Source organism: Triturus cristatus, chromosome 9 (genome assembly GCF_964204655.1).
Source record: "Triturus cristatus chromosome 9, aTriCri1.1, whole genome shotgun sequence".
NCBI classification, from domain to species: Eukaryota; Metazoa; Chordata; class Amphibia; order Caudata; family Salamandridae; genus Triturus; species Triturus cristatus.
Window position 1 is genome coordinate 1,220,243,680 of NC_140592.1, and position 18,888 is coordinate 1,220,262,567.

The 18,888-nt window shown below is 46.1% G+C and overlaps 1 protein-coding gene across 3 annotated transcripts in view; it reads right to left on the reverse strand.

Moving 5' to 3' along the window:
• Positions 1–18,888, reverse strand: part of PCNX1 (pecanex 1) — a 617,237-nt gene that overhangs the window by 50,450 nt on the left and 547,899 nt on the right. For all 3 annotated transcript variants that reach the window (XM_085627291.1, XM_085627290.1, XM_085627289.1), the window contains exon 29: positions 15,896–15,996. In XM_085627291.1, coding sequence (XP_085483417.1) covers positions 15,896–15,996 — 101 coding nt within the window. The remainder of the gene's footprint in view (positions 1–15,895; positions 15,997–18,888) is intronic.

Consider the following 18,888-nt stretch of genomic DNA (forward strand, 5'->3'; position numbering starts at 1 on the left):
GAGATGTTGTAAGAGATTTTCTAACTGGTCGTAGTGTGCCCGGTCATATCGTGCCAGTAGTGCTTGGGTGTTGGCAATACGCCAGTGATTAGCTGCCTGTGCTGCTACTCTTTTGCCAAAAGCTTCTAGCAGTTTGGATTCTTTACCCGGGGGTGGTGCATCTCCGGAGGTCTAGGAGTTGGCGCGTTTCCTAGCATTGGAAACGACCAGAGAATCCAAAGGCAATTGTCCTTTGATGTAAGTAGGATCTTCAGGGGCAGGCCTACATTTCTTTTCTATTCTAGGGTTAAGAACCCTGGCACGGACAGGGTCTTTAAATACTTTGGGGGCATGCTTAATGACTCCTTTGATCATAGGTAATATTTGCACTGACTTTTGAGACTGTTCAAAAGTATCTAAGAGGAAATCTTCCTCTGGTGCGTCGGAGTGCATTGTAACACCATGATAAAGTGCAGCTCTATTCAATAATTGGCCAAACCCCAGGTGATCATCTGGGGGAGATGGTTTTGAGGGATATGGCTGTGGGTCTGGTAGGTCTGTTGGGATAGGGAATGTCCAATCATCAAGAGGTGAGGTATCTGGATCTGTGAACGGGTCATTAGGATCACCCCCACCCCCTAGGTCATCATCATCATCATCCGGAGGTGGTGTATGGAATATATGATGTTACTTAGCATGCGTTTAGTTCGCATGCCATTACTACGCGGTCGTTAGTACGACCGCGTTGTTAGTCCGCATACCTTTACTACGCAATTCGGAACAACGAATTGCAGTAGGGGGTGCTGGATGTTGGAATAGTATAATTTACTATTCCAACTCCAGTCTATGCGGACACTAGGGAAGGTGTTGGATTTTAAATCCAACACCTTCTAGTCGCTGTTCCGACTTGCGTAGTAAAGGTTTGCTAAGTAACAACGCGTGCGTACTAACGTCCGCGTTGTAATGGCATGCGAAGTAACGCATGCGAAGTAAACGCCGTTTACCGGTGTATGTGGTGGAGAAGTTACAGGTAAGGGTGGTGTAGGCAGTGGAGGTGGGTCAGAAGGCAGTGTAGGAGAAGAAGGGGGCATAGGTGATGTTGGAGAGTCCTTCTTGTGTACAGGAACTGGAGCAGATGGTGGGTCCAGTTTTCGTTTTTTACATGGCACAGCGGTGACCTGTCCAGTTTTTGGGTTGATATAAATCTTTCTCTGCCTTGGATCGATGGGCTCTGGGTGAAAATGTTCTTGTTCCTCGGTAACAGTTTTCAGTGCTGATTTTTTGGTTCCGAGCGAGGTTGTGGTTGATCCTAATAGGTTTTGGCTTTAGGAGGTGTATCAGAGTCCTTATCAGTTTGTTTCGGTGCCAAGGATGTTAGTTTCGGAGCCAAAGCTGAAACTTTAGGCTTGGGAACCTTCGAAGCCTGCTGATCTATGGGCCTTGGCGTTTTCGGGGCCGATTTGGAGGTGGAAGGCGTCGGAGCAGATTTCGGCTCAGAGTGTTCTTTTGGCTTCGGTGCCGAAGGTGCCGGCGGGACAATGACATGCGGTTTGCTCGTTCCCGAGCTACCGGAAGGCTGGTCTTTTTTTTTCTTCGGAGCCGGTCACGGAGGCGGGGCTTCTGAAGGATGTTGTTGGTCTCGACTGGGGCCAACAGGCGAAGTCTTGACCACTGACTTTGGTTTTGGAGGGGTTGGGGCAGGGGCAGTAGTACTCACACGTTGCCCAGGAGTGATGAGGTCGTCTGAGTCTTCTGCCTCGGAGATGATTTCGAGATCCTCGGAATCTTCTCCTGGGACATCGGGCCTTCATCAAATATGTCCTCTGGTTCCGGAGCTGGTCTCTGTGCCATGATGTGTCTTCTAGCCCTTCGATCTCGGATGGTCTTTTTGAATCGAAAGGATGCACAGGCTGGACAGCTGGACTCGTCGTGTTCAGGTGATAGGCACAGGTTGCAGACCTTGTGATGGTCACTGTGCAGACATTTTGCTCCACACTGGGAGCATTTTTTGAAAGGCTTCCTTTCCATGAGCTTTAGGCCTTACGGCGTGGATAGGCCCAGCGGCCTTAGTCGACGTCCGGAATCGAGCCAATAAAATCGATGTCGAAGATGAAGGGGACTCAATGGTTTTTCTGTAAATTTTGCGCTTCGAGAAGCTTGGAATTGAGATTTCCAACCGGAGGGGAAAAGTTGCATCCGAACCCAATGCCGGAAAAAAACAATCTAACGATGAAGTGTATGCCCATGCGCACTATCGTCCAAGGGAGGAGTCACCTACCTTGTGACTACAAAGACTTCTTCCAACAAAATGCAAGCATCAGAGCCCAACACCAGATGGCGATCTATGCTAGTGTGTGATCTGCAGCTCATATGCCTCGAACACATTTGGTTCAAAATAGCACGTTTCCATAGTAATGCATGGCACTAAAGGGAACTACTTTGGGCGTAGATGTGCTCTTTGTGAAAGGAACGTGTGTTGTAACTCACAGTGAAGTCAGACAACAGCTGAAGTGGACTGTGGGTGGAAGAAAAATGTGAATGACAAACAGACTTATGGATGAAATCTGGCTGAAAGCCCTATAAAGTAACTATGTTATACACAATTTTAGTAAAAACAAAAAGGTCAAACTAACACCGACCTTAAAAAATGCAAATCAATCTGGTGTTGGCTGTCAGCCTCTTGCCTTTGCTTTCTTGTAATGTTTTTGTAAATCTTTATTACAAATAGATAATGAAGGCTAAAAAGATAGAGGACTAGAGAGGCTTGCAAAACAGATAGAGAGGCTCACAATGACAGGGTGGGATAGATTAATAGATAGACAGATCCCCTTGCAGATAGTTAGATATTGCAAAGCTAGATAAATAGATATTGCACAAAGATATATAGTTGGAAAGATAGACAGATTAGCAAACAAAGAAAGACAGAAGTTGCAAAGATAGATAAAAGTTCCAAAGATAGATAAAGGTTGCAAAGATGGATACATAGGGACAGACAGGAAGATAGAGAGACGATATACAGGTAGGCGGACAGACATGTAGATGCACAGGCAGGTAGACACAGCAGTAGATAAATAGATAGATAGGGTTACAAAAGATAGACAGATAGATGGCACAGCACAAATTCAATTAGTACTATAATAGTTAAATATCTATAGAAGCACGAAACACAAGAGCAACTACAAAGACACACAAGCAGGACATACGGACTAAACTGGTTTACCAGTATAGCTGTAGTCCTCAATTAAAATACATACAGGAGTGCAGTTAGAAATGCATTTCAGTGCGTGCGTTCTAAAAAGAGAATTACTTATAAAGAATAGATATAAATGGACACAATCTGGGATACTCTCAAATAGCAGCAATCAGATAAACTAACATTGTCAAAGTCAATAGGTCTCGCCTATGCAAGAGCTACTGGCTTTGCCAATGTGTTTTAGCCATGTTCTACACCAACGTGGCTGCTGTGAAGCATGGCTAAAAGTTAGTGGCATAGAGGAGAGGCACGAGGAGTGTCAGAGTGGAATGGCAATGAGTGGAGGAGACTGTTGTAGAGTGGAGTGGCAGAGTGTTGTGAATTGGAGTGACAAATGCAAAAAAACTATTGATGGACGGAATAATGAAGAATGTCAAACACTCACCCCCAGTAAAGAGATCTGGGCCTAAATCCATTGTTTTTTTTGCTCATCACATCACACCAGTGTGGACCTAGCCATATGCAAATCAGTCTTGATCGTGATCCCCATGGGAACAGTCCAGCCTGAACTGCCAAGCCAGTCCTCCCTGGACAGGAAACACGAATCCTAGGACCGGTTTCGGGGTATCACCCCTCGTCAGCCAGATTAGCTTGAATCTAGTGGCATGGCAAGCACGGGACCCACGTATGGGGCCCCGCGTCCCACTTGGGATGACAAATGCAAAAAGAACAATTGATGGACGGAATGCTGAACAATGTCAAACACACACCCCCAGTACAGAGATCCGAGTGTAAATCTGTCATTTTATCTGCTGATCATGCCATCCCAGTTTGGGCCACGCCATATGCAAATCACTCTTGACCCTCATCCCCATGGGAAAAGTCCAGCCGAACTGCCAAGCCAGGTCCTCCCTGGACCGAAAAGAAGCATCCTAGGACCGGTTTTAGGGTTTAACCCCTCATCAACCAGGATAGCTTCAATCTAGCGGTACAGCGAGCAAGGGACTCGCGTCTGGGCATCCCCATCCCACTTGGGGAAACAGATACAAAAAGAACAACTGATGGACGGAATGCTGAACAATGTCAAACACTTACCACCTAAATCCATTGTTTTGTTGCTCACCACGCCACGTGTATTAGAGTGGCATAGCATGGAGCCGCATAGAGTGGCATACAGTGGAGTGGTGTAGAGTGGACTGATGTAGAGTACATTGGCATAGAGTGTTGCAGAGTATAGTGGCGTAGAGTGGAGTGGCACTGAATTCAGCGTCGTAGAATGCACTGGCATAGATTAGAGTGGTGCATAGTAGAGTGGAGTGGCCCAGGGTGGATTTGAGTGATGCAGAGGGCAGTGGTGTAGAGTAGATTTGAGTGGCATAGACTGCAGTGCGGTAGAGTGCTGTAGTGTAGCATAGAGTGGTGCACAGTAGAGTATAGTGCTGTATAGTGCAGTGGCGTGGAGTTGTGCAGAGTAATGTCAGAGTACTATGAAGCAGAGTACTATGAAGCAGCGATAGGGTGCAGGGACAGAGTGCAGTAGTGTAGAGTTCAGTGGTCAAGGGTGGCGTGGCGCAAGAGTGGTGCAGAGCAGAGTGAAGTGGCATACAGTACAGTGAATTGGCATACAGAAGAGTGAAGTGGCGTACAGAAGAGTGAAGTGGCGTACAGAAGAGTGAAGTGGCATACAGTACAGTGAATTGGCATACAGAAGAGTGAAGTGGCGTACAGAAGAGTGAAGTGGCGTACAGAAGAGTGAAGTGGCGTACAGAAGAGTGAAGTGGCGTACAGAAGAGTGAAGTGGCGTACAGTAGAGTGAAGTGGCGTACAGAAGAGTGAAGTGGCGTACAGAAGAGTGAAGTGGCATACAGAAGAGTGAAGTGGCATACAGAAGAGTGAAGTGGCATACAGAAGAGTGAAGTGGCATACAGAAGAGTGAAGTGGCGTACAGTAGAGTGAAGTGGTATACAGTAGAGTGAAGTGGCATACAGTAGAGTGAAGTGGCATACAGAAGAGTGAAGTGGCATACAGAAGAGTGAAGCGGCATACAGAAGAGTGAAGTGGCATACAGAAGAGTGAAGTGGCATACAGAAGAGTGAAGTGGCATACAGAAGAGTGAAGTGGAGTACAGTGGTGCAGGGTAGAGTGCAATTTTGCAGAATAGCATAGATGGTAATGGAGTAAAGTTGTGAAGAGTGCAGTGATGCAGAGCAAATTAGAGCCACATACAGTGGATTGGTGTAGAGTGTAGGGGCATCAGAGTTGAGTGTTAGAGTAAAGTGCATTGGCGTATTGTGTATTGGAGTAGAGTGCAGAGTGGCTTAGAGTACAGCGGCGTAGTGTAGAGTCGTGCAGAGTAGATTGGAGTGGCGTAGACTGGAGTGGTATTGAGTGCAGCAGTGTAGAGTGGCAAAGAAAGCATTGGCACAGAGTAGAGTGGCACAGAGTAGAGAAGCGTAGAGTAGAGTGGCATAGAGTGCAGTGGAGTGATGCAGAGTGCAGTGGAGGGGAGTGGTGTAAAGTGGAGTGGTGCAGAGTAGAGCAGAGAGGCGGAGAGCGGAGTATGCATGGTATGGTAGCGCACAGCCATTACAGACAACACATTTTCAATTGAAATTACCATTACTTTTGCACAGACACACAGTTTTACCAATAAAACTATACAGTGCCCAAATGATGAAAATGTGTGGAAATTGCATCACGTAGTGCTTTGTTTTGATCATATTAAAGTATTAGTTTCCAAAACACTTCAGAAATAACAAAAAAATGTGCTTCATTTGTTTTTCCTAATTCTCAAATACTTACACATTTCATTTAAATGTTGTCCTGTGCTAGAAATAATCTCTTTCCTACCCCCAGTAAGTTTGTCACATAAACCCTCCCACTTTGAAGTTAGAGAAAGAAAAGTAAACATGTGCCCTCAGAAGATAGTACCTGACATTTGACCTCGGTCTCTGAATGCATAGCAAATGTGACAAGATCAGAAGCAGATCTCAAGGCCTGTTTACAGAAAGAAAGTTTGTGGAAGAATACCGTAAGCACAGTTTGGGCAACGGGAGGGACAAACTAAATCTGGAGAGTCCAGTGATTCCCCGAGAAGTGTACAGGGCTCCATGTAAACCCAAAGTGCTCTATTTATGGTAGTGTGGCCTGACAGCCTCAGGCCTAACACAGAGGAGTGTAAGACATTTGTTAAACACACGGACTAATAAATGACACATGACTCGTAAAGGAGATTCACACCAATTTTATAACAATAAGCTTTTATCCAGATTTATTCAGACCAAGATGCATGTTAAAAGGTAAGTACGTTTTTTCAATAAAAATACTTTTCACTTTAAAAAGTGGACACCAAGAGCAATATTTCAGTTCAGCAATGTTAACCTATGAGAGTAAAACAAGAATGCAGTTTTGAAGGTAAGTACGTGACTCCATTCTTCGGGGTTTCAGGTCAACACAAGTCAAGGTTCAAATTAGTACCAAGAGTGCAGCACCAGCAGTACAGGGGCGGCCGGGTGCAGAGGTCAAATTCAGGCACCCAATGTTAACTAATGGAGACTGGGGGTGATCGAAGATGCGCTTACATGTTAGTAAAGTGGTGTCAGAGGTCGATCTCCTTGGGTTAAGGTATGCCTGAGGTGGGGGTGGGGGGGGTACAACAGCACCAAACCTACACCCTCAACGGCACAGGGGCGGCTAGGTGCAAAGTCCCAACACAGCATCGGGCGCCTAATGCAAATCAATGCAGGAGATCAGTTTTGAAAAGAGGCTGCAGGCGCTGGCCAGGAGGCTGCACAAAGAAAACCCACAGCTTCCCAGGTAAGTTCTGATGCTGGGGGATGTAGAGACACCGTTGGTCAAGCTCCCCAAGGCCCAGTGGCTTCGAGTGCAGGGGTGTCCTTTGTCGTCGGGAACAACTTACCGGGCAAGTCACAGTCAGGGGAGTCTTCGAATTGAGGCTGCAGGCATCGAGGCAGGGGTCCGTCCATGGTGGACTCTCACTCAGAATTGCTGGGGAACCTGCACAGCACCGGTGGGCCACTTGTACTCGGGCGTCGGGCGCAGAGGTGGGTCCGGAGGCGGTTACACGGTTCCTCAGGGCAGAGTTCTTTGTTCTTTAAAGTTTGATTCTTCTGGGCAGGTCCGCTGTCCACAAGAGATTGTGATCTTTATTGAAGGCAGGGAGTCCTCCCTGAGCTTTTCTTTTCTTTTTTTCCCCAGAGTAGATATAGGGCGAACTTGACCCGAATCGGGTATCAGAGTGCCTTACATAGCACCAGTTGCATTACATGAGGACACATTCATTTTTGTTAGGCAAGGGGAGATGAAGTGATTTGCCCAGAATCACAGGATGTTCAGCATCATTGCCGAGACTCGAACCCAGTTCCCCAGATTCGAGGTCGACCGCCCTAGCCGTTAGGCCAACTCCTCTCTCCAGCTTTAGAGGTGACTGGGCCTGCAGGATGAGTCAACTTTTGTAGCAAACAGCGAAAGGCAGCCGACCGACTGGCAGGGCTGGTAAAGTCAGTCACTAGCCCTTTCTGGTTATTGCAGCTCTTCGGTGTCCAGGCTTCGTAGCTGAGCAGGAATCTGATTTCAGGGTCTGGGGGTGCCACCTAAATACTAGATTTAGGGGCGTTACAGGGGACTGACAGGGACCAATGGGTTCCTTACCGGGGGTGTTTACCCCCTCTATTATGCTACCCTCCTGTGGGAGGGGGGGCATAGCACTAGCCCTGATTGGATAAGTCCAACCATCTTCAATATGGTGGGCACTGAAAAGGAAAATGCTACTTACCAGTATGCATCTGTTCTTGCATGTAGAGCTGCAGATCCACACACTATGCATAGATCGCCATCTGGTGTTGGGCCCGGATGTTTGCACTTGTTTTTGTCTTGGAAAAGTCTTTGGAAGTCACGAGATAGGAGACTCCTTCTTTGGATGATAGTGCGCATGGGCATCGGCTCCATCTTCAGATTGTTTTTCGCCAGGAGGGAAATGATGGAGTTTTGTGAGAAACAGATAAGATGCCCATGTATGCTGTATCTAAATAAGATAGTACTGGAACAGATAAAGGTAGCCGGGGAGGTGGGTGGTCGTGTGTGGATCTGCAGCTCTACATACCAAGAACAGATGCATACTGGTAAGTAGCATTTTCCGTTCGAGGCATATGAGCTGCAGATCACACACTATGCATAGATTGTATAGCAGTACCCATCCCTTGCAGCGACCACCAGTATCTGTTGCAGTAGTTTGAAATAGTGTTTTAAGTACAGCCTGGCCCACACTAGCTTGCTGTTTAGATTGCACATCTACACAATAGTGTGCGGTGTAGACCATGTAGTTGCTTTGCAGATGTCATCTAGGGGAATGTTTCCTAAAAATGCCATTGAAGCCCCTATCTTTCGTGTAGAGTGGGCTTTAGGAGGAACAGATAATGTACGTTTTGCTTTGTGATAGCAAATTTGTATGCATTTGACAATCCACCTTGCTATCCCAGACTTTGATATGGCGTTGCCTTTATGTGGTGGTGAGAATGACACGAAAAGTTGTTTGGTCTTGCGAAAATGTTTTGTTCTTTCAATATAATAAAGCAATGCTCTTTTAACATCGAGAGTGTGAAGAGCTCTTTCTGCGGCGGTCTGTGGTTGCGAGAAAAACACTGGCAGTTCTACAGACTGGCTGAGCTGGAAGGGAGAAATAACTTTAGGAAGGAATTTTGGATTAGTTCTGAGAACCACTTTGTTATGATGTAGCTTTAAAAATGTTTTCTTGGATAGTGAGTGCCTGTAGCTCACTGACTCTTCTAAGGGAAGTAATGGCCACTAGGAAAGCGACTTTCCATGTTAGAAATTGTAGCTCGCATTTGTGCAGAGGTTCGAATGGAAGGCCCATTAGTCTTGTGAGAACAATGTCCAAATTCCACACAGGTGATGGTGGAACCCTGGGAGGAATTATTCTTTTGAGGCCTTCCATAAACACTTTGATGGCAGGTACTCTGAATAGTGACAGGTGTTGTCTATTTTTTAAATAGGCTGCTATGGCAGCGAGGTGTAATCGAATAGATGTGTATGCTAAGTTACACCAGTGGAGATGCAGTAGATAACCTATGATGTGTTGAATAGACACATCTAAAGGGTTTATGTTGTTCTCCACTTGGCTGCATAGCAGGCTCTAGTGGTGGGGCGTCTAGCCTCTCTGATAACATTCCTACAGTCAGGGGGAAGGTTAAGGTAACCAAATTCTAGGACCTCAGGAGCCAGATCGCTAGGTTGAGCTGTGCTAGGTCCGGGTGTCTGATGTCTCCACGGTTCTGGGTTAAGAGACATGGGGAGAGGTGTAGTTTTTGGTGGGGAACTACAGATAGTTCCAGTAATATGGTGTACCACGGTTGTCTGGTCCGTTTTGGAGCAACTAGGATGAGAGTCAGTGAATGTTGCTGCAGTTTGCGCACGACCAGTGGAAGGAGTGGGAAAGGCAGAAAAGCGAATGCACATCTGCCCGACCAATTCATCCATATCGCATTGCCTTTGGACAATGGGTGTGGGTATCTGGCTGCGAAGCTTGGGCATTTGGCATTTTCGTGTGTGGCGAAAAGATCCATCTCTGGTTGCCCCCACATGTGGAAAAACGGTTGAAGAACTTTTGGATGAAGCTCCCACTCGTGAATCTGTTGCGTTTGGCGACTTAACAGATCTGCTATATTGTTCTGAACTCCCGGGACATGTTGAGCTAGGAGATAAATGTCCTGAGGAATAGCTCACCCCCATATGCTTTGCGCTAGTTGCGAAAGCTGTAGGGAGTGTGTCCCGCCTTGCTTCTGTGTGTAACTTGGCTGTCATGTTGTCGGTGCGGATTAGGACAGCCTTGCTTGATATGTGTTTTTGGAATGACTTTAAGGCCAGGAATATGGCTAGTAATTCCAGGTGATTGATGTGGAGTAACTTTTGGCGAGGAGTCCACCTGCCCTGCATGGTGTGATGTAATAAATGAGCTCCCCAGCCGGAGAGCGATGCGTCCGCTGTTAGCACAATCTGTGGAACTGGCTCGATGAACGGTCGCCCTTTGGAAAGGTTCTTGGTGTTCCACCATTGCAGAGAGCGATGAGTTCGACCGTCCACCAACACCAGATCTGCCAGCTGACCCTGAGCCTGGTTCCACTGACGTGCTAAGCATTCCTGCAAAGGGCGCATCTGGAGTCTTGCGTGAGGTACTTTAATTATGCAAGAGGCCATCATCCCTATGAGTTGCATGAACACGAGCAGGAAGAGTGTTGCGGCTGAAATTTGGTTATGAGGTCTTGTATGCTTGCTATCCTGGCTGGACTGGGATATGCAAGTGCTTTTGAGGTGTCTATTGTGGCACCTAGGTACTGTTGTATGTGGGACGGTTGTAGGCGAGACTTTGCCTGGTTTACTGTGAACCCCAAGTCGTGGAGTAGCTGGATTGTGGTGTGAGTGTGATGTACACACTGATTGTATGAGTTGGCTTTTATGAGTCAATCGTCCAAGTACGGGAAGACGCAAATGTGCTGTCTTCTTAGATGAGCTGTGACTACTGCCAGACACTTGGTGAATACTCTGGGTGCTGTTGTTACTCCGAAAGGGAGTACCTTGAATTGGTAGTGTTGACCGTTCACTATAAACCTGAGATATCTCCTGTGAGAGGTGTGAATGGGAATATGAAAGTAGGCGCCCTTGAGATCTAAAGTGGCAAGGAAGTCGCCTTGTGAGAGAAGAGGAAGGACCTGTTGAAGTGTGACCATGTGAAAATGGTTTGAGTGTATGTACAGGTTTAGGGGTCTGAGTTCTAGTATAGGTCTCAGAGAACCGTCGTCCTTTGGAATGAGAAAGTACAGGGAGTAAACTCCTGTGTTTTGCTGATGCAGGGGAACTGGTTCTATTGCATGTTTTTGTAGGAGGGAGATTACCTCCTGCTTTATCAGCGATAAGTGTTCTAGCGACATTGGACGCTGTTTGGCTGGTGTGTTTGGGGGGGGTAGATATGAGTTCTAGAAAGTAACCTGACTGAACTATTTGTCTCACCCACCTGTCTGTGGCGATGTTGTTCCAGACAGGTAGGAAATGTAGTAAACTTCCCCCGACCAGAGTGGAATGGTCTGGGGGGAGCGGAGGGAAGTCATTGGGTAGTGGTGGGGGCAGAGCGGGTATTGTTGGTCTTGCCTCTGCCCTTGTTATTATTGCCTCTGTAGCCTCCTCTTTGGTAACCTCTGGTGAATGTAGTTTGGGTGGGAGTTTTGTAAGATGTAGATGGGTTGTCTGAGGAGTAGCCTCTGGAGGTGCCCCTGTAAGAGGAGTGACGAATGGAACGTTCGGGAGCTTGCGATTGCAAGGCTCCCATTGAGTTAGCAGTATCAGTGTCTTTCTTAATCTTTTCTAGAGATGAATCCACGGTAGGTCCGAACAAGTGTTGCTGGTCAAATGGCTGATTAAGAATGGCAGTCTGGACTTCAGGTTTGAAACCTGAAATGCGTAGCCAAGCGTGTCTACGCAGCAGGACACTTGTGTTGATAGCTCGTGAGGTGGTGCCTGCTACGTCTAGAGCGCAGCGGATGGAGGTGTTGGTAATAAGCTTACCCTCCTGTATTAGGTCGTTAGCCTCAGTTTTATATTTTTCTGGAAGATGCTGTAGTAGGGTCTCTAGCTCGTCATAATAAGCCCTATCATACCTCGCTAACAAAGCTTGAGTGTTGGCGATATGCTATATGTTAGCTGCTTGTGACGCTGTGCGCTTACCAGTGGCGTCTAAGAGTTTAGACTCTTTGTCGGGAGGATGAGCATCTCCTGAAGTTTGAGAATTAGCCCTCTTTCTGGCATTGGATACTACCAAGGAGTCTAACGGTATGTGGCCCTTGATGTATGCTGGGTCTGCTGGGACAGCTTTATATTTCTTTTCAATCCTGGGGTTAATAACTCTAGCCCTAACAGGATCTTTAAACACCTCTGGTGCATGTTTAATTACCCCTTTCAACATGGGTAAGATGGAGGTGGACTTTTGTGAGATATCAAAAGTATCCATTAAGAAATCTTCTTCCACGGGGTCTGTGTGTAAGTCGACCCTGTGGTATTGTGCAGCTCTGTGGAATAGCTGGTTGAAACCCATGGTATCCTCGAGGGGAAGGTCTAGAGGAATAGATGTCGTCCTGTGGCATGTTAGGGACATCTGGTGTGCTATAATCATCTCTGGGGTAGAAGGTGGGCTAGGATCCCCTAGTGGCTCATCGTCTGCATCGTCCCCAGTGTGATCAGAGGTATCATCATCGTCCACTGGTGGAAGAGATGGTGTAGGAGAGTGGTGTGGGGGGGGGGGGGGGGGGGGGGAGGTGGAGGTGGAGGAGGAGAAGGGACCTGAGAGGAGATGTTGCAATATCTCTCTTTTTAGGTGGTGGAGCCGGTGTAGGCATGTCCAGTGCTCGTTTCTTGGAGCTAAGAATGAGTTGACCAATCTTTGGGTCTCCTAGAAGAGTTGCTTGGGTGGGGACCGGTTTAAAAAGCTCTTCTGTTGGAGGCTGTTCTTTCGGTGCCGATTTTTTGGGTTCCGAAGACTTGCGCGGCACCGACTCCGAGGCGGGTTTGTGCTCTTTAGGCTTGGAACCGTGAGGTTTTAAAGTCTCTGTAGGAGCGTGCGTGGCCGGTTGTTTTTTTGGTTCCGGCAGCTTTTTCAGTTCCGAAGGTTGAGTGTGTGAACCTTTCGGGAGCGGCTTATTGCTCGGTTCCGATGTTTTCTTTGGAGTTGAGGGGTTGGTTGTAGTTGATTTCGGTGCAAAGTGCGTGGATGTGGAGGCAGTAGTCGGCACCGAGGCGGAGGACGACGGTTTCTTTTTCGGTGTCGTTTGGGTTTCGGCACCGATGGTAGGCTGACTCGAGCTCGAGTGGCCGGAAGGCTTAGTTGTTGGCTTCTTTGCCGGGCCCGAAGGTGGGGTGTGAGAAGCACTTTCTCGGTGTGCACCTGAGCCCGAAGGTGAAGGTGTGGGGGGAGGGGGTCAGGGTGGACGTCTCTACTTAAGACCCGCTGCCCAGAAGTGATGTCCTCGATATCGGAGTCATCGGCTTCGGAGGCGCTAACTAGTGCTTCGGCCAGCACTTGCTCTGGAACATCAACACCCTCGTGGAAGATGTCGTCGGGGATGGATGTCGACGAGCGAGCCATTGTTCATCGAGCTCGACGATCTCGAATAGTCTTTTTGGAGTGGAAAGAGGCACAAGCTGGACAGTCTCTGGCCTCGTGCTCTGGGGAGAGGCAGAGGTTACACACCTCATGCAGATCTGTGTGGGGGAACTTCGACCCACATTGAGGACACTTCTTGAATGGAGTCCTTTCCATGAGCCAAAAGTCAAGGCCCAGGTAGGCCTGAAGGCCTTCGTCGGCGACCGGAATCGAGGACTTCGATGTTGAAGAGATGCGCGACGACTAGGGATCGCGATCGAAAACTATACCGGAGAAGGGTGATGGATTGCGCATCGAAAGTAGGATCGGTAACGGTACCGAGCTGGAGCGAGAGAAACACATCCGAGCCCGATGGCAGAAAAAAACAACCTGAAGATGGAGCCGATGCCCATGCGCAATATCATCCAAAGGAGGAGTCACCTATCTCGTGACTTCCAAAGACTCTTCCAAGACAAAAACAAGTGCAAACATCCGGGCCTAACACCAGATGGCAATCTATGCATAGTGTGTGATCTGCAGCTCATATGCCTCGAACATGTGTTTTACTTTGCCTCCAGCACCTGAGGGGTGGAGTTGGTGTAGGGGGGCACACCTCCTTTTCTCACTAAGTTTTCCCATCGGTTCTGCAACCAAAAGTGGGGGTTTGAACTGGGGGTCGGATTACAGAGGCAGAAAGGCCTTTGAAGCTTTCCTCTTGAGCACTGTGATCATCCTGGGGAAGGAAGTGTGACACCCCTGCCCAGGATGGGCTTTATTTCGGGCATCAGAGAGCAGGGGCACTCCACCCAGAGGTCTAGAAACATGTCTGGTGGTGGCAAGCTGCCTAAAGCCAGTCAGAAACCACCCCAGGGGTGGTAGGTTCTCAGTGGGCACCTCTGAGGTGTCCTCTGAGTACATGTTTTAATAAATCAACACTGACATCAGTGTGGGTTTATTAAAAGGAGTGGTTTGGTACTGAACACTCCTGGGTTCAGTGAAGCCATCATGGTACTGGGGAATTCGAGTTGTCGAGTTTCTAGCCCATGTACTCTCTATGGCTTCCCTGGCACTTACAACATTAAGAATAGACAAATATTGTAGCGGCATATCTGCTCCTGTGGATATGCAAGCACCTGAGATATAGTGCACCCTGCCTAAGGGCTAGTAAGGTCTGCTAGAGGGATGACTTACCTTTCCCTTAGGCAGTGCTGCGTTGAAATGGCACAGAGGCAGTGTCAACTTTGTTGTTTTTGTCTGCACCAAGGCATGCAGGCTACAGTGGCAGTTAGCAGGGCCTTGGTGAGGGGTTCCTAGGGGACCCTCTTCAGTCCCAAAGCCCTAGGTACCAGGGTATCATTTACAAGGGACTTACAGGGGAATCTGAAGTTGTGACACTTTTGGTACAGTTTTAAGGAGCTCTGGCACAGGGGAACTGGTTGGCAGGGGCCCTGTGCACTTTCAATCAAAACCACATCATGCTCCAGGCAAAAAGTGGGGGATAACCATGTCAGAAGTGACACTTTCTCACAGCCAGCAAATAGAAAGCCAGAAAATGTTGAGTTACAAAGCCAATGGTAATCAACGGGAGGATTGCATTCCTTGGTCAACTATCTGAAAGTCCCCAAGAGGTCTTTAACAAACCAGATATCTGGGCTTTCTGGTAGGGTGCGACCTAAAAAAGGCAGCTTCAATAAGAATTTACAACGTCATTAGCAGGAGGCAGGAACGGATAAAGCTGGAATGTGCCCTTTTCTATGAGAGCTGGTAGAAACCGTCCTGCTATCACAGCAGGCTCTACAAACAAGGGCAATTACTTACAAACAAAAACACTACCACTAAAGAGAACTAGCTTGTGTGCAGATGTGCTCCTTGTGAAAGAGCAAAATGCAGTCACTCAAAGTGAAGTTAACCAGTGGCTGAAGTAGTCTGAGCCATTGCCCCTTGCTGTATGCTATAGTGGGCGTAAACAAAATGTGAACGACAACAAATGAATGGATGAATAGAGCTTGCTGAAATCCCCTTTAAGTAGGTATACTATACATATAATTTTTGTAAAATCAAAAGATCTTCGCTACGCCAGACCTAAAAAAAGGCATTGTAAACCGAATGACAGCTTCTCTTTCTGAATTGTTTTAAGTACTGAATTGTGTATGGTGGCCTAATGTCATGAGGACTAAACTGTACACGCCGAATAGTCTAGAACCTCTGCCATAAAAGATGCGGTAATTTGGAAGACACTGGCCATGTCTTGCACAAGGTGTGCAACATATCAGCTAGGTGCCCATGGATAAAATCTAGCGAGGATGTTAGCCACATGCTGTCCTAGAGCACCTAGCAATTGTGATGTACATGTCATGGGGCAAAGGGAAGCTCGCAATATAAGTAGTGAAAACTACCTAAACGGATAATATACACAGCAGATAACACACACAACTAACTGACTTCTATCAAAAGACTCTACACATGAATGGATGAAAGACTGAGATACTGAAAAATGTGTGTATTTTTCATTCCCCATCAATTGGATAAACATTAACATAAATTAGGAATATTGGTACCTGGACATGTTATGAGAAGCGGTCCCCAATGCCCTTCTTCCGAGAACACACAGTCCGTAACACAGAGTAACCAGGGTGGAATTTGTATCAGCATCCAGTTGCTGGAGATAGAAAATACAGGAGAAATGGATAATGAACCCATATAACAGACGAAAACATACATACCATTTTCAGTGCTGTGTCCATTTATGAACTCGTTCCGGTGCTGAGTTGCCGCCCGGGTGTAAAATGACACGACGCAGGCAGGTGCAACGGTTGTGCTTTGCAGAACAGGAAGGCGATTATAAAGACGCCATAACGCCCCTGCGACTGGTTGGTGGCTGGTATGTGGGCCCATAGCTCCAACTAGTCCTTTTTTAAGGTGTGTGTCCAGAGAAGGGGACTATTGATCCCTTCTTGCCCTGATGAATTTGCCTTAAAATAATTGGCAATGAAACATGTTGGCCGTCATAATTAAGGTATGCAACATGCTGTGTTTTTAAACAGCGGGATAGACTCCTACCCAGAATAAACAAATATTTGAGAGTCTATAACCCCTCTTCACCATTGTTTGTGTCTGCACAGTTTTGTGTCGTTGTTTTTACACTACACTATTTTGTGTTACGTGTTTTCTTTCACTGGACACTTCACACTTTTCTGAAGAGAAAGTCACCAATGATGAAACAAACGTGGACAAGCTGGTGAGAACCAACCAGTAGCTCCTCTGGTGGTGCGCACGTGAGGTACTTTCTCTTTCTTTACACATTTTTTCACCTCTTTGTTTATGTCTGAGGGTGTGTGTAAAGTTAATTAATTTGGGGACTGACCTCACACTTTTCTATTTTCCTCTGTCCTTGTTGACTTATACAGTTTTTAATTTTTGTAGCACACTGGATGGGCTGATACTATATAATAATATAAGTGTTGGAGGTTTCTGACGAAGTGTTCTGCCTCCACCCATTCCGGATTTAAGATAAATGTTTGCTACTGGGTGCCATTACTTTTGTGTTGAATCCATTTATGGGGGAACAGCTACTATATCAACTGTGCGGCTGGTCTTAGTGGAGACATTTGGGAATGTGCTGCAATACATGGTCAATATGCATCCATTTACTGGATTGTGCAAACTGTAAACTATTAAGTGTAAAACTAAACACATTATGCAATAGAGGCATTTAAGTTCTCTTCAAATCGAAATACCAAGGGTGGAGCAGTAACATGGTGAAGACATGAAAGGAGGCTTAAAAGGGGTCAATTGATATATGACAAGACTGCATGGTGCTCACGTCTGATAATCAATGATTTGAGAACCTATCACAAATGCTAATCACTGGCTGATTTAAGGGTGTGGCTGAATAAGGGAACGGATTGGTGGTGAGGGAGCATAGATGATGTGGCTAAGGAATGTGCATGTTGTAAAGGGCCAGAGTGAAAAATATGAAAGTGGTTGAGTGCTGAGGCGAAGGGATGTCAATATGGTTGAGTGATCGAGGTAGATAAAGGGAGCGAGGGAGGGAGCTGAGGGGTGTGAGTATGCCCTAGTGTGAAACTAAGTGATATGAAAGTGGTTGAGTGAAGGAGTAAAGATAGGTAAGTGAGGATCAGTGAATGAGCGATGGCATGCCACCAGGTTTCAGCGAAAGACAAACTTTTATGACAGTGAATAAAACGGGGCTTATGACTGAACGAGGGCAGAGTGATTTGAAAGCAAATAATTTGGTCTAAGTGTTGAGTGTAGTTTAGTAAGTATCCATGACTGACAGTTTGTTGCTATGCAGCGGGCAATGCAATAGATGTACCCACAACATTGCTATCCCTGTGAAAAGACCCACGTCCAGCCTCTTCCCTCACATACCTGTAAGACATTGCTAGTTAGCTTTCTGTAATTCAGGTCTCTGTATCTGTTTGGACTTTGACAGTTTGGTTTGGCAATAACGGAAACAGCAGTATATTTGTTCAAATACTTATGTGCATGTTTTACCTTATGGAAGAATTTTACTTCACACTACAGTAACAACATTTTTAAATACTCTAGCATTCTTGTAAAGTAGCTTTATTTAGTTGTGGTGCTGCTTTAAATGAGGTTCTCACTTTCTTGTTTGCAGGTCCTAACTGTTCTCACTGTATTTCATGAGCTTAACTATCTTGTTGGTCCATTAGGCAGTCTTTTACAGTACTAGAAAAATTATTTTTCTCCGAAGTGCTATTTTGTGCAGTTCAATCAATCAACTTTATTTCGGTTCAGTGCACAGTGCAAAATCATTATGAATAAATAAAAACTTGAATGGATACAAATCATAGCTCATAATAATAGTGTAAATAAAAAGATCAATTCCAGTCATAATACATTGATTGTCAAAGTGCTACCACAATACTAAGACCAAAACCACAGAAGCAAAAACCTCAATAAGAGTACTAAAAATTGACTCCTTAAGGGTCCGCCATGACACATGGATTTTCTATGTTATTTTCTCGTATTGGCCACTCAAAACAACTCACTGAGATAGATGGAATAAAATTGCGCACTTGCAATGGTTATAACATTTTGAAAACAATAAACCCTAAATAGGTGCCATTATGCTAGTGCATTTCTCCTAGCAATTCATCATCATCAAAAAGTTTATCGATTCAACAAGCAATTCATAGAAGCACATAATCAATTGCACAACAATTGTTAAAAGTGAGGTATATAATCAACCCTAAATGCATACCATGTTCAGGAGATATGAAAAACATAAAATTAAAATATCAACATGACATGAAATAGAGACATAACCAGCTTATGATGGCAATTCTTCCCATAAAAAAATATTTGTGATACTAAATAAAAACATATCAATGCATGTCATTTTATAACAGTCTTTACCTGTATCGCTTTCTGATTGCAAGGGCACCCCCTTATAAAGTTCACAACCGCAGTACAGATGTCAATAGTGACAAATGAATACAGGTATCTAAAACCTTCGCGATAGGTACAGGGACATTGCTTTCTCAATAGTGGGAGTAAAAATCTT